This window comes from Paroedura picta, chromosome 6 (assembly GCF_049243985.1).
Source record: "Paroedura picta isolate Pp20150507F chromosome 6, Ppicta_v3.0, whole genome shotgun sequence".
Classification (NCBI taxonomy): Eukaryota; Metazoa; Chordata; class Lepidosauria; order Squamata; family Gekkonidae; genus Paroedura; species Paroedura picta.
In genome coordinates this window covers 36,993,718-37,009,467 of record NC_135374.1, presented here as the reverse complement: position 1 = coordinate 37,009,467, position 15,750 = coordinate 36,993,718, and the positions used below count along the sequence as shown (strand labels likewise).

Below are 15,750 nucleotides of genomic sequence, written 5' to 3'. Positions count from 1 at the left end.
CCTGATATCACTGCTCGGTCAGAACAGTTTTATCAGTGCCGTGGCGAGCCGAAGGTCACCCAGCTGGCTGCATGTGGGGGAGCGCAGAATCGAACCTGGCATGCCAGATTAGAAGTCCGCACTCCTAACCACTACACCAAACTGGCTCTCAAAGTTAGCAAAGTTATGCTCAAAATCCTACAAGCTAGGCTCCAGCAATATGTGGACCGAGAACTTCCAGAAGTACAGGCAGGATTTCGCAGAGGAACTAGAGATCAAATTGCCAACATACACTGGATCATGGAGAAAGCTAGGGAATTCCAGAAAAACATCTACTTCTGCTTCATTGACTATGCTAAAGCCTTTGATTGTGTGGAACACAACAATTTGTGGCAAGTTCTTAAAGAGATGGGAATACCAGAGCATCTTATTTGTATCTTGAGAAACCTATATGCAGGTTAAGAAGCAACAGTGAGAACCAGGCATGGAATCACTGATTGGTTCAAAATTGAGAAAGGAGTATACTGTATACTGTAGCCTTGCCTATTTAACTTGTATGTGGAGCACACAATGAGAAAGGCGGGGTTAGATGAGTCACAAATTGGGATCAAGATTGCAGTGAGAAATATCAACAACCTCAGATATACAGATGATACCACTCTAATGGCAGAAAGTGAAGAGGAACTAAAGAGCCTCTTGATGTGGGTGAAGGAGGAGAGTGCAAAAGTTGGCTTGAAACTCAACATCAAGAAAACAAAGATCATGGCATCCGGACCTCTCAATTCCTGGCAAATGGATGGGGAAGAAATGGAGGTAGTGACATTTTATTTTCCTCGGTTCCAAGATCACTGCAGATGGGGACTGCAGCAAAGAAATTAAAAGACACTTGCTCCTAGGGAGGAAAACTATGGCAAATCTAGATAGCATCCTAAAAAGCAGAGACATCACCCTGCCAACGAAAGTGCGTCTAGTCAAGGCTATGGTCTTCCCAGTTGCAATGTATGGCTGTGAAAGTTGGACCATAAGGAAGGCCGAGTGTTAAAGAATTGAGGCTTTTGAACTCTGGTGCTGGAGAAGACTCCTGCAAGTTCCTTGGACTGCAAGGCAAACAAACCGGTCAGTCCTAGAGGAGATCAGCCCTGACTGCTCCTTAGAATGCCATATCCTGAAGATGAAACTCAAATACTTTGGCCACCTCATGAAAAGGAAGGACTCCCTGAGAAGAGCTTAATGCTGGGAGCAATTGAGGGCAAAAGAAGAAGGAGACGACAGAGAATGAGGTGGCTGCATGGAGTCACTGAAGCAGTCGGTGCAAATTTAAATGGACTCCAGGGAATGGTAGAGGACAGGAAGGCCTGGAGGATCATTGTCCATGGGGTTGCGATGGGTCGGACATGACTTTGCACCTAACAACAACAACAAAACAACAACAACAACATAACATCCTAAACACAATGAACCTAATTTCTTAATGTTCTTAATGTTCAAGAGTTTAGTATTTTACAACGATATAGCAGACTTAAAAGAAAAGCCTTGCTTGGCCCAGCTACAAACTAAAGCTTTATCCTGGAGGCTAGTAATATTCTATATATGTATAGCAATATAGCTTGGATGTTTACATTCCCTTCAATAATAAGGTTGTGGGAGTAAAGCTGGTGTGTGAACAAACTGAATTTTATAAGGACATATACCAAATTTCATTATGACACTTTAATTCTCAAGGGAAACTACATTATAATAGACTTTACACTCTTTCCTGATCTCTTCAAAACAACTGAAAAGGTCCAAGCTTTGTCTTAAAAATGCATTGGGTTCCTGAACATGTACACAAAATTTAATTCCCAATGGTTCTTAGGAGATGCTACGTTACAAAAACTAAACCAGGCAAGTTAGGCCAAATACGGAATACCAAAGGAACCAGAATGAGCAAGGCATATCAGATGGACACATAAAAATATCTCGAGATGGTCCATCAATGTGCTGATTGGTTTGGATGCTGACAGAATGCAAGGATCCTGCAATGAACAGATCTTTTTAGCCAACACAGAACAGAAAGAACACACTAACCTGTGTGCATTTTCCATTGCTGCTACCTCTGCAAGAGCAGCTAGGCTAAAGAATGCAGATACCGATGGCATGTCTGGTGTAATACTATGACCTTCTTCTGATCCAGTGTTTTGCAAGTATTCTTTGTTGCACTCTGTCCCTGTACTTGATGTCTTCCGAAGACCACCCTGCAGTTTCTCCTTTGGTTTCTCTTCTATAAAAATGAGGAAAAGTAAAGATGCAATAAATGGAGCCGTGTCATTCTCCATGGTTTGACAAATCAGGAGGGGAAGGTTTGTGTGGTACTCCTTCCTTTCCTCGAATGAGACTGGTAGATTCATCTCCAATACTGTCCCCTGTCCTGAATCTACAAGGATCTGCTTAATGATTTACTTCCTGATGCTAGCTGACTCTGTCTCTATAAAAAAGGCTTATTAGTACTGACTTTAAATGGCACAACAAGACCATATGCAGGAAACCTGTGGCCAGAGGTCTCAATAGCTCCAGTTCTATTTAAAGCAGCTGCAAACAAAACTTATTCCCAAGATTGGGCCTACTGTCCAATCTAAATGTCCTCTGGAAAGTGGGTAGTATTTGGGGAGCAGAATTCAGATAAGAACAGTCGGAATCAAAATTGTTTAAAAGAATCTTCTGACAGCATGAACCTAATCCAATATGGGAGTTCCCATGGCTGCTTTTAAATATAATTAAGGATATTGGAAGTTCTGAATAAAGATTGCCTTGGTTTAATTGCAGCCCTAATTGGCATATTTAAAAAATAATTCTCATAGTTTTTAATAGGCTATTTTGTGTGATATTCTTAGCTATTTTAATGTGGTATTGAAACAAATTTGATAAAGTTAAGAGCTTGTTTTTCAGAAAAGCAAATACATTTATAAAAATAAAATTTAAAATAACCATTACCATATGGCATGAAAAATTCTTAGTATAAAAATACTTTTATGCACTTGCTATGACTTCTACATTAATTCCAATAATATTATCAAGGCCTAAACATTGCTTATCAGCTTTATAGTAACAAGAAAACAAGATGCATCTGCATCAGTAGCTTCTCATTCATTCTGCCACTGGATTTTGTGAGAGGAAGAGACATTTGCCCGACAGGGGAAATACTGAAAACAAGCCATGCTCTCTTTACCTAAAACGCCTGCTGGAGAGACTCTGCCATCTGCAGTCCGGACCAGATGAGTAATCTTGGTTTTCCTTGCTTTCCTCTTCTGGCTGCCAACCAAAGGTCCTTGCATAATCGCCAACTCTGGAGCATTCAGGAGAGACATAGGATTTTTATTGTTCCGTGCTGTCTCACTTCTGAGAATATGGCTGAAATGGGGCAATCCATGTGAGCCCTGAGCCACACCTTTCCTCTTATTCCCTTAGAAACTCACTGATGAACATATCTTGAGCAGCAGCAGATTCTCATTCCTCATTTTTGGGATAGAAGGGTTAAAAGGACTGAAATGAATCTTGCCACTGCTGGAGTGATCTCAGGGTCCCTTACTGCTAAACAAAGGAGACAAGTTTCCAGGGTGCAAGGGGTGATTGATCAATTACAGGCTTAATATAACAATTAAGGCCACATGTGGTTTGGGCCCAGTATACCTGAGGGATCGCTTCTCTGCCTCAAAGAGCTTTGCACTCCACCACCTCCAACCTCCTAGTGGTCCCTGGCCTCAAGGAAGCCCGCTTGACCTCAATTAGGGCCAGAGCTTTCTCCATCCTAGCCGACACCTGGTGGAATGAGTTCCTAGAGATCAGGGCACTAATGGAACTTGAATAGTTCTGCAGGGTCTGCAAAAGGGAGCTCCTCCACCAGGCATTTGGTTGAGGTCAACCAGAACCACCACTTCCCATTGCCCCCCCCCCCCCAGCCTCCCTCCTACAACAACCACTACAAATTCGCCCAACTCACTGGGCCTCAGTATGAGTTGAATTCAATACTCTTTGCTGTAATCTACTGTTATATAATGTTGTTATTATTATTACTATGTTAATATTGTTATCACCATGTTAGTATTACAAATGGAGTTACCTGTATCATTCTTGTTTCATATAAACCACCCTGAGCCTTCGGGAAGGGTGGTATATAAATACAATAATCAATCAATCAATCGATTATGAGCAATAGTCTCTTGCTACTAGGGGCAAATGAAGATATCATGAGCACTCTTTGAAGAAAGGATTGTACTGTTACAGGCATCTTGAGACGGGTACAGAGCAGGATGAAAAAAAGTAAATGCTGCAAGACTTCCTCATTGTCCTGTTAGGAATCGATCTGAACTTCTGAATATGAGGAAGCTTCATGCGTGTGGCTTGGCAGTCACTCCGGTTTAGGATATGAATACACATGTGTTAACGTCAGTTCCGGACTTGAGAGAAGAATTTTTATTGATGACAGTAACTACATATATTTATACAGGCTCCATGCTAGACCTTTCCTCCTTTTTTAAAAAACCAGATGATCAAAAGTGATAACACTGACCACCTGCTAGGCAGCCAGTGCAGGGGAGAAGGAACACCTAGAGGGAGAGTTACCTGCTTACCCTTCGTTTCCTAGCAGATGCCTGACCCTACCAAGCTGGCAGCATTGATCATCTGTCAGGAGATGTGCAAAATATAGTTGCACAATGCATACAGCATGCCAACTTCTTTTTGTGCTAGTACTACCAAAGTTCTACCTGTTCCTGTTTTTTAATCACTTTCTGTGGATCAGACCAACTACCTAAAAGCAGTAACTGTTTGCACATGTGTACGTGTTTTGTGGGGGTCTCTATCTTAGGTTCTTATTTTGCAAGTAACCCTTTTATGATTTTTTTTTAAAAGCTAGGCAAAATTCAGCCTAAAAGCTAGCCATGAATATGCCCTACTAATGATAAGAGAGTTCTCAGTGGGACTTTTAAAAATGCATGATACAGCAAAAAGGAAGTCATGATGAACTCACTCCCCTGTTTAAGTGCTGACTAACTTTAGGTGGATTTTGCCCAGTCTTTTAATACATTTGTCGATCCTAAGTTCTTTGACATGTCATCTTTTAAATCCTCTTATCAGTTACGTGAGCTAGCCTTGTTATGTTAATGGATCATAAATAAAACCCTAGGGATAATAACCAAAAAAAGGGGGGGAGGTCAGCTGAAGGGACCTCACCCCAACTTTCCTTATCCTAAAATGGAAATGAATGAGTTCATTTTATTAGCAGCAATAATGAAATATGTAAAATGCTATCCCTGGAAGTATCTGCAATGAAAAATGTTAAAACTGTATACGGGGGAAAAAAGAAACAACTGCTCTGCTTTCCAGAGATATAGCATGCACACTGTCCCTTCATTCCCACCCACACCAATGGAAAAACACTGAGTGGAATGTGTGAAAATTCTGGCATGCAAGGGGAAAAAAAATCTTTACTGCATCTGGCCTCATATATGCTTCTGTTAAATGAAACAGAACTGTAGCAGTTTATGACATAGAACCGCAGCTCCTGTAGATTAGGCATACTCTGCATGGGATTGCTTACCTTTGCTAGATTTTGGCTGATCTGCTAAACAGCTCCCAAGTTTCTTCTTTTTTCTTGGTGTGGATGCACTTTTCCGGTCAAATGTGACAGGACTGTATTGAGGGAGGCTGTTGAATTTTTTCTCAAATTCCTCTTCCAGTTTTGCTAGGCTAGAGAACATAAAATGAAGAGAAAAAAAACCCACACAGAATAGATTAAGGTGGATTTAAAACATAGCAGGGTTTACAAATCCCAATACAGCATAAATTTTACGTCCTGACACAATTAGGCCAAGTCTCAAGCACAGAAGTTACAGGATACAACTTCCCTCCATGTAGAGTTGTACACATGGAAAAGGATCCCCTTAGGGCTCAAACTGAGCCTGTTAGCCACCCACAGTGATCACACATAGTGCTGATGTACTGCAAAGTAACTGGCTCTTACAATTGGAACTCCTTTGGCAATTATCTAATTTATTTTTTAAATTCCTTTGCCCCCTTGTATTTTTTAGTCAACTTGGAGTCCTTAAGGGGGCAAACACTAAAACATCAAAACAGATACAGGCACAGAACAAAATGAGAGCTAATAATAGTTAATGAGGCCTTTAAGCTTTGCTTGCTTTAGATCACCAGAGTATGAATTCTCTGGAGTAGAAGTCCTCTCACTACAGGACAGTCAGTGGAGCTTCCATTGAAGATCAGTGAGTCTCTTATGGCGTGGCTTAGCTATATCCTTCATGAAAGCTGAACCGGTTCTGTTTATTCATGTGAGGACTGGCTTCCTTATCTATATACCATTTGCCACCTGTGGATAGCTAAATTTGTTGATTAGGGCCACATGGATGCTAAATCTGAAAGCAACAGTGAAGTACAAATCCTTCACAAATACATTTCTGTTGTCTGTGTGTTGGCAGACAATGAATGCTCTTACCATTTCAGGACATCCTTGTCTGGTGGTGAACCCTGGCAGCTACACTGGGCACAGTGTCAAAGGACAGTGTGCCAGCCTAGCTGTGGTGGAGGCAGATGCCTTGGAGTCACTGTGGCCTGGCTGCCACTGCAGAGGAAATCTGGCAGCTGCACTGGCCCCAGCCACAATGGAGAAGGTTGCCTGGGTGTCCCTGAGGACTGGCTATGGTGTAGAAGGACTCCTGGCAGCAATTGCAAGTTGGTTAAGGTAGCAGAGGACAACTAATGGCCCTGCTGGGTTCAGCTGCAGTTGAGGAGGATGCTGGCAGCTGTGCTGAAACTAGCAGTGACAGAAGAGGGCCCTGGGCTCATCCCCCCTTTGCTGAGCCATAAGAGGAATCCCCACTGCGAGTATCGTGGGTCCCCACTTTTCACTATATTTAACTCTCAGCATGGACCAATGGATATGTAAATCCAGAGACTGTGGCCATAAAAGCCTCATGTTTGCAGAAAAATCTGAAATATATTCTTAAAATTCCTTAGGGACTAAAACCCTCCCAAATGACATAACAAGTGCCCCTTTAATAAATGAATTCCTTCTCTGTGGTAGGTGACCACAAAAGTATTACCAGCCTTCAAGCCTTGGTTTCTATTAGTAAAAGGCAATTTGAGGGTTAGGGCACTTTCTAGGGCAATTTTGACCTTTTAGTAAGTTCTCATCAGGACAAGCCTAGCAGCAGCCACTGGACAACTTGATCACATCGAATTTGTAAGATTCACTCAGGTTTGGCACGGTTCAACAACAGCTACACCACAAAAGGCAGTATTGTGTAGTGTTTAGATTTTCAGTCTCGAAGCTGGAAGACCCAGGTTCAGATCCCTATTTAGCCATGGAAGCTCACTGGGAGACCTTGGACTAATCACATATAATAATAATGGAGGGGGTGGGGATGGTTACAATGCTAGTCCAATAATCTTTTTTCTTCCAGGCACTCCCCATCCCAACAATCCAGGAACTGAATGTGTCTTGTGTGGGACACAGTGAAGAGTTTGGCCATCTGCATGCCTGCTAATGCACCAGCAGATGCTCTGCTGAACTTCTTGGAATTGGTTGCTGGGTGGGCTATGCCATTCCCCAGATTACTAATTCTGAAGGACTTCAATTTGTATGCTGAGAAAACTAACTTCTCCCAAAGTCTGGACCTGGTGTCAGCTATGGCAACACTAGGATTCACCCAATTTGTTGCTGGCACCACACACCAAGCAGGACTCACCCTTGACCTGGACTTGAACTTTGAATGTCAGCCTGACCCAATCAACTAGGGTGCCTTGGTTAGACCACTACACCCTGAAGACTCAGACTGACATAGCCTCCCCACATATAAGTCGAGAGTGGATTTATGCTTGCCCAAACAGACTTATGGATCCTACTGGAGTCTGGAATGCTCTGCGGGATTTGGACCCCCCCTCCCCCCAGCAATTCAGTTGATGAACTAGTGGAGGATTGGCATGTCTAACTCTCCGAAGCCATTGATAAGATTGTTCCCCAACACCCTCTCATCTCTTATTCAAAGGTACATTCTTGGTATACACCAGAGTGGTGCAAGCAGAAACAGGAACTGAGATGGCTAGAGCAAATCTGATGGAAAACCCATGATGAAGCATCAAGAACATCTTATAAGATTTTTATGAATGCTTATGAGATGGCACTGGAGGACACTAAGAAGGAATTCTATGAAGCCTCCATTGCCAAATTTAAACCTGGCAGAATTCTTTAAAACAATTAGACCTCTGACATCCTTAGGACTCTCCCAATCCAATTTACTGGACAAGCTGTTTCACATAGGAGATGAAGGGCTTTCGGGTATCCTGGACCCAAATCTTATATAGCTTTACAGGACTATGAACTGAAACCAGAATCAAATTTACAACTAAATAATGATGATGATGGAGATAATAGGGGGGAATCAGAGAATTCACCTAGTGCGGGAACTGATCATAGTAATTAAGTTCACTGCTCCTATCAACATCTCACTTCCAAAGACAGCAGCAAGCAGCAAAAAATCTCCTTGTTTTCCAACAGGACTACATTTGTATTGATGCCCTTCCTGGAGAGCGAGGGTACAATGGCACAATGTATTCAGCTTCCATGAAGAACCACCAGGGGGTAACTTTGCTGAAGAAGTCTATTTACAGATATTCTATGCTGTGGTTATGCTTGCCTGCACCACTAGAGGGCTCTTTGGGCCCTCCACTTAGTGTTTTGGTTCCAGTTTCTTCAGTAACTTCCTCCTCTCTCTTCCCTTTTCCCTTCTTCATCCTAGCTTCCTTTACACCTCACTTCCCTCCACTCCCAGCCTTCTCTCTTGCCGATTCATCCTTCCAGCATTTTCTTCCCTGCCACACACCAAAGCTCTTCCCATATCACCTTTCCCTGGCCTGTCATGACTCCCACAATCCCAAGGACTGCTTGAATTGAGACAAGCTGAGTTGGGCTGTTCCCAGTACCAGATAAGGGTTCCTGCTATGGTGATGTCAGCACTACATTTTCCCTACTGCCCTGGTTTGTCATCAGCTCCCTCCAGCCATCTTTAAGTGTCAGTGGGGACAGAGGTCCAGCCAAGTAGCTATAATCTAGTACTCTGCTCCAGTGGAGAAGTTGAAAAGATAATAAACTCTGTTTCATTTCTTTAAAATATTAACAACTTTGCTTGTGACTAGTTCAAATGTACAGTATTGAATTGGATATGTCTCAAATGGTGTAATGTCTCAAATGCAGAGATGAAGTGGCTCTGATATAGCAACTACAAAAGAATGTTTCAAGGTCTATTGTGTAGTGGACCAAACAAGAGACCAACACTCAACTGGGTAGTACATCTGGAGGGTACCAAATAATTCATTAGATTCCTGAAACAACCATGTGTGCATTTGCTAGGGGAATGATTCTCTGTTCATCTAGCTTTCTAATTTTTTACCACAATTCTATAGAATTACAATGTTGCATTGATTTTTTTCCCTCAGATGAGCAAATGAAATGTATTTATGAACCGGAATTTATTTATTTTTATTCACTTTAGAAGTAACTTGAAAGAGACTTTCATATGTATAATTGAGGACATATGTGCCACCCCACTTACCCCAAAACAGTTTCTTCCTTTGGCTTAGGTTTTTTAAGCTTCTTGTTTCCACTTGTGCCACCTGGGGAAAATGTCCAATTTTCTTCATTCCAGCATCCTTCATGATCAGAGCTGCCACCTTTTCCTGAGCTTCGTTTCCCTAGAAAAAAAATATTAAAAACTTGATACTTGTAGGGAGGCTGCTTCAGCATATGCAGATAAGCAGGTTGGGATTTGCAAAATTACTGTATATTAATTTGACATTGAAGACTGCAAATGCTCAGCAACTGCTTATATATTACAAAATGGCATAATTAGCTTAATTATCCCAAATCTCAAAAGAACAAATTTACCCAAACCATCCATTTTTGATCTGTTTGTGCATCCATTGTCCAGTGCTACGCAGTGATGTTTTCTGGGAAAATTGGAATCAGACTGGAAAATGTTCAAATATAAATTAAAGTTAAAAATTTTAATAATTTTTAGGAAAAGAAGGCAAATACACCATGTACAGGCCTTGAAAATATTCAAGCACTTTTCCATGCTTCATACCCCACAGTTATCCCATCTAACATGATACATTTGCAACACAAAAAGACAGTTTTACATTTGTGTGGCAGAACATTTTCCATGAAAAAAATATAGCACCAGAATAATTTTCATATCCCATATCACTGCTGTTGAGAAGGAAGGTTGTTGGACAGACGGTGCATAGGGAAAGGAGGAATCAAAGCTTTGGTTAGGCTATTCATACACATGTGTAGTACAAAGAGCTTTTCAACATCTGTGCTGAAAGATGAACAACATTATCCACTAGCTGAGACATATTAACAACATATTAACATTATCCACTAGCTGGGAACAGAACTGCTGTGGAATAGAAACTGGACTGGAAAACCTCCACACGCATAGCCGCCAGACTGACTAGAGGTGAGATCCTGTCACGTACACGATGGCGACTCTAAACATAAAGCTAGAATACGGAGTAGAAGGAGGCAGCTCTAAAGCGATCAATAAATAGCTTCCGCTTTTTCCCTCTTGGCTAAAGAGGGCAAAGCCTTTAATTAGGTAACAATTGTTAATTACAGCTAGGGAGTGACCATCTTAGCAGCTGAAGAAAACAGTTCCCCAAAGAATTATTATTATTATAAAAGCACTTATAGCCCACCTTTCTCACTGAAATTCAAGGCAGATTACTGAATATGGGAAAAAAATCAATTAGCAGAGATCTTTAATAAGCAAAACAATGCAGTGGGACTAGGATTGAAGGACTGGGAAACAGTGCATGTAAACACAAAGAACCAACTAAGGGAACAAAGCTGTCCAAAGTTTGAATCTAGCAGCAAAAAAGACCAACAACATTTGATTCTGGTTTTGTGTGCATGCCTACTTCATCGTATCTTAGTTCTATTGCTTCAGATCAATGTGGCAACCCACCTAAAACGGTTCGAAGTTTGACATACCTTACTAAATACAGGATTACAAAGGAGAAACATTAAATTGCAGCAAAAAGGAGGTAATATGTTGTTACGGTTGCCAATTCCAGGTTGGGAAATTCCTAGAAACTTAGAGGTGGAGCCTCAGGAGGTTGTGTTTTGGGGAATGCTGGGGCCTTAGAGGGATATAATGGCATAGAGTCCAACCTCCCAAGCGGCCATTTTCTCTAGGAGAGCAGATCTGGAAATCAGGGGTAATTCTGCAGCTTGATCATCGGGTCAGTTGTTGTATTCCGGCAGCTAGGACTGTATGATAAGACTACCACCTCTGCCCCTGACTTTTAAGGGTACTGAAGTAGCTTTAGTTGCTAAGGCAAACAAATATGGTATGCCACAAAAGAGAGTCAGCTTGGTGTTGTGGTTAGGAGTGCTGACTTCTAATCTAGAGAGCCTGGTTTGATTCCCCACATGCAGCCAGCTGATAGAGCTGTATTGACCGAGCAGTAATATCAGGGCTCTCTCAGCCTCACCACCCTAACAGGGTGTCTGTTGTGGGAAGAGGAGAGGGAAGAGGATTGTAAACTGCTTTGAGACTCCTTCTTGAAGAGAAAAGAGGCATATAACCAACTCTTCTTCTTCTGAAATTCTTTGACATATGCCTGTAAGCTTTTTAAAGAATAGGACTAGTTTATAGAGAACTCGAAAGATGTGAATCACTATACCTGCCAGCTAAGCCTAGACATTACTTCTCAATAGTTAAAAAAAAGGCCAAGGAAGAGAAAAGATTAATTAATAAAAGGCATTTTCTTCAAAATTGAACTTTTTCTAGCAATTATTATTTGCTTTGGTGAAGAACGCCCTAAGACTAATGCATACCTCTGTCAACATTGGCACGCAGGGATGTGAGCATGCCTTCTGACACCAGAGTCTTGTACAGAGCACCTTTGCAAGCTCTCTCCGATTTCCGTGAGCCACAGGTCTCAGGTTTTTTGCTGCAGTCACCGTCCTCCATTTTGACCTGCTCTGGCAAAGTTGGTGGTATCACCTCCTCTGTTGGGGTTAGCGGTTCTGATTTTATGCTTTCAGGAAGCTCACATTGCAGCTCCTTGTGATGTGTAATGTCAAAAAAATCAGGCGGTTTTGATTCTTTGGTGGTCTCTAAGCATTTTTCCTTCAGGGCTCTTTTCTCTTTTGACTTCACTTTTTTCTTTGGTGACTTTATGTTGAAGAAATTCCCCTTCATGGTTGGGGAGGGGCGAACTTTCTTGCTCGGCACTTCCAGAAGCCTCTCTGCCCCCCAGTCCCCTTTTGCTACTGCTTCAATGGTATAAATTACACTCTCAATGTCTGACTCAGAAGACTGCCTCTTTTTGCAAGTCTTCTTAGGGGTACATTTTTCAAGACTTTGCCGGTCTAGCTTATTTTTCTTCTTCTTCTTTTTCAACTTCTCAGGCTTAATTAAACCTAAGGTGCTGATGTCGGCCATTGTCAGCTCATGGGAATGGCATATGTGGCCCTCTGCCTTTGTGCTGTTAGGTCCCCTTAATGCTGTACTGTCTGAAGCAGCATCTGCAACGTGACTGCATCTTGCTACCTTCTCTAACAATCCAGGCTTTGTCTTTTCAAGTTCTTGGGCTCTTGCTTTCTGAGATTTTTCAGTTTTTACTTTTGCCTTCTCTAACTCTTCATCTTTCATCTCCTCGGTTTCTTCCAATGCTTTGACAATGTTGGAAGCTTCTTGTTTTGCTTTTACAGGTTCTTGTACTTTTACTTCCTCTGATGCAAGGCACATCTGAAACAAATGTAAAAAAAATTAATCCCATTTTCCTAAATCAGGCATGAATGACAGTATTACATAACAGCATCATGAGCTATTATAGAAAACTATCCCTTCATTCGGTTACTTTGTCATTCCATGGTCTTTGTACTAGTACTACTACTAAAGACAATGGGTACTAACAGATTGCATGCCTGTTTACACTTACAGATAAAATGGGGTTGCTGTCTTGTATACTATCTCAATTTATTTCAAAGAAGTAATTACATATATTTGCTGTCAAGCTGCAGCTTATTTATGGCAACCCTCTGGGGCTTTCAAGGCAAGAAAAAAGAGGCATATTCAGAGGTGTTCTGCCTCTGTGTAGTGACCCGGTATTTCTCCCATCCAAATACTAACTAGGGCCAACCTTGCATAGCTTCCAAGATCTGACAAGATGGGGGTTTTCCTGGGCTATTCATGTCATGGAAGATAAATTGTAGCTGGACATATTTCTGTGTAAATGTGCTCAGGATTATTATTATTATTATTGTTGTTGTTGTTGTTGTTATACTTATAGCCCACAAGGCTCGTGGCGGGTTACAACATATAAAAACCCCAATAAAAACCCCTAATACAATAAAAGATCACCTAAAAATCCAACCCTGGCCCAAGTGGAGGCGGAACTTACCCAGCCTAACCCAAAACACTCATATCCCAGAGGGCAAGGAGTCAGTAAACACTTCACCGCCAAGTGTAATCCTAGGGGAGGGGGTATGGATCTTCCTTTGAAACACTGGCCTCAACCATAGACCTGGCGGAAGAGCTCCGTTTTACAGGCCCTGCGGAAAGCTGGTAAATCCGGCAGGGCTCGCAGCTCTTCAGGGAGCTCATTCCACCAGGTGGGGGCCAGGACCGAAAAGGCCCTGGCCTGGTTGAGGCCAGGTGCGCCTCCTGGGGGCTGGGTATGACCAACAAATTTGTGCCCACAGAGCGTAAAACACTGTGTGTGTGTGGGGGGGGGGGATAGGGCGCAAGGCGGTCCCTCCAGGGTTGGGTCAAATCAGATGTGATGCTTGACAAATTATGAATTACACTTCCTGGTTTATTTCAACGGAAAACAGTAAATACTTGATGCCTCCGTACCAAAGGAGAGAGGCTTTAACTAACTTACTGCCCTTATTTTTATTAGCCCTGAAAGAGAAAAAAAACCCAGACAAATACAGAACCCTAGTGCAGACCACGTGGGTTGGCTTCATTCAGAAGTGTTGAATCTTCAGTCCAAATAAGTAACCCCAAACTGTTCTTGTTTAAAAAACAACAAAAACCCTGAAAAATCCTGCATTAAACCCTGCATGATGTCTGATTTGATCCTTAATAAGTCGTGAACAGTATGTGTGCTTTCTTGAACTATATTTTTAGTAAACTAAAAACATCAGAAAGCTCTGTGATGTCTTTGAAAGACTAAAAGTGTATCACTAGCTCTCTTTAAAAATACATCTAAATCTTTCACAACTCCTTTCTGTTTTTCTGGAGATATGAAGTGTGGTGTCTATACAATGAATACGTACAACTGAAAGCTGCTATCCATCTAAAACATCTTCCGCATTTTCAGATCTGACCTATCCATTAGGTGCACCTAGGGCATCAAAGTCATAATTCTGGTTACCACCCCAGGTTGTGAAGCACACTGAATAAATCTATGCTGGTAGAAAATAACATTTGTGAAACATGTACGCAAAAAAGGAGTTTATTGATATATGGTTATAATTTTCCATTGCTGTTCTTCTTCATGAGCTACTTTCTGAGAACACAGCTCTACATATAATATTCTAATAGTGAAGGTGGCCAAACCTTACTTAAATCCAGTGATTGGAGCTGTGAACGGACAAGATAGAGCTTTCTACAAACCTGAAAAATGCTCCAGATTTGCAGAAAAATCTGAAACCTAAAAAATTATACATGGCTTTTTAAAAAAATCCAAAATGATAAAAGAAACACCTGTAGCTTTAAAAAACTAAATCCTCAGTAGATGTTGCTAGGCAACCACACTATTCTAGGCTTGGTATTTGTCATTAAAGATCAGGGAGAGAGCACAGGGCCCTCTCCAGGGCTGTTCTGACTTTTGAGAGAGTGGTTATCAGGGCCAAGCCTAGTAGGAGCTACTGGGTGATTGATACCACCCAGTTGCATGACTCATTTCAGCTTAACTGCTTGTTACCATCCCAATGAAAGGCACTCTATTAAAGCAAGTGTAGTGTAGCAGTCAAAGCTTCAGAACAGTGTGGTAGACCTAGATTTAAATCACTAATTTTATTTATTTATTATTTTGATTTGTTACTCTCTGCTATTGGGAACCATCTTGCAACAGGTTACAACAATAAAGGTAAAGGTAAAGGTATCCCCTGTGCAAGCACCGAGTCATGTCTGACCCTTGGGGTGACGCCCTCCAGCGTTTTCATGGCAGACTCAATACGGGGTGGTTTGCCAGTGCCTTCCCCAGTCATTACCGTTTACCCCCCAGCAAGCTGGGTACTCATTTTACCGACCTCGGAAGGATGGAAGGCTGAGTCAACCTTGAGCCGGCTGCTGGGATCGAACTCCCAACCTCATGGGCAAAGCTTTCAGGCAGCTGCCTTACCACTCTGCGCCACAAGAGGCTCTTATGTTACAACAATAAAACCCCACATAAAAATAAACCAATATTAAAAGCTACAATAATCTGGCATCAAGCTAAAAACCCTACCTCCCACCCCACATCAAGCCCTCCCACACAGTGCCTCAAGGGTCTGGGGACCCCAAAGTTCCAATGAAAAATGAAAACGATGTAGTTGAATGTGGAGGGGAGCCTAGATCTTCCTTGCTCTGGCCTCAACCAAAGACCTGGCAGAAGAGCTCCATCTTGCAGGCCCTGCAGAACTGAGAAAGTTCCTGCAGGGCCCTTAGTTCTTCCAAGAGCTCATCCCACCAGGTTTGGATCAGGTCCGAAAAGGCCCTGGAG

At 42.0% G+C, this 15,750-nt stretch overlaps 1 protein-coding gene across 5 annotated transcripts in view; it reads right to left on the bottom strand.

The window, feature by feature from the left end:
* Positions 1–15,750, bottom strand: part of BBX (BBX high mobility group box domain containing) — a 130,996-nt gene that overhangs the window by 5,259 nt on the left and 109,987 nt on the right. For all 5 annotated transcript variants that reach the window (XM_077342149.1, XM_077342147.1, XM_077342148.1 and 2 more), the window contains 5 exons: positions 11,870–12,785; positions 9,579–9,717; positions 5,555–5,703; positions 3,185–3,301; positions 2,047–2,239 (listed from right to left, as the gene is read on the bottom strand). In XM_077342149.1, coding sequence (XP_077198264.1) covers positions 2,047–2,239; positions 3,185–3,301; positions 5,555–5,703; positions 9,579–9,717; positions 11,870–12,785 — 1,514 coding nt within the window. The remainder of the gene's footprint in view (positions 1–2,046; positions 2,240–3,184; positions 3,302–5,554; positions 5,704–9,578; positions 9,718–11,869; positions 12,786–15,750) is intronic.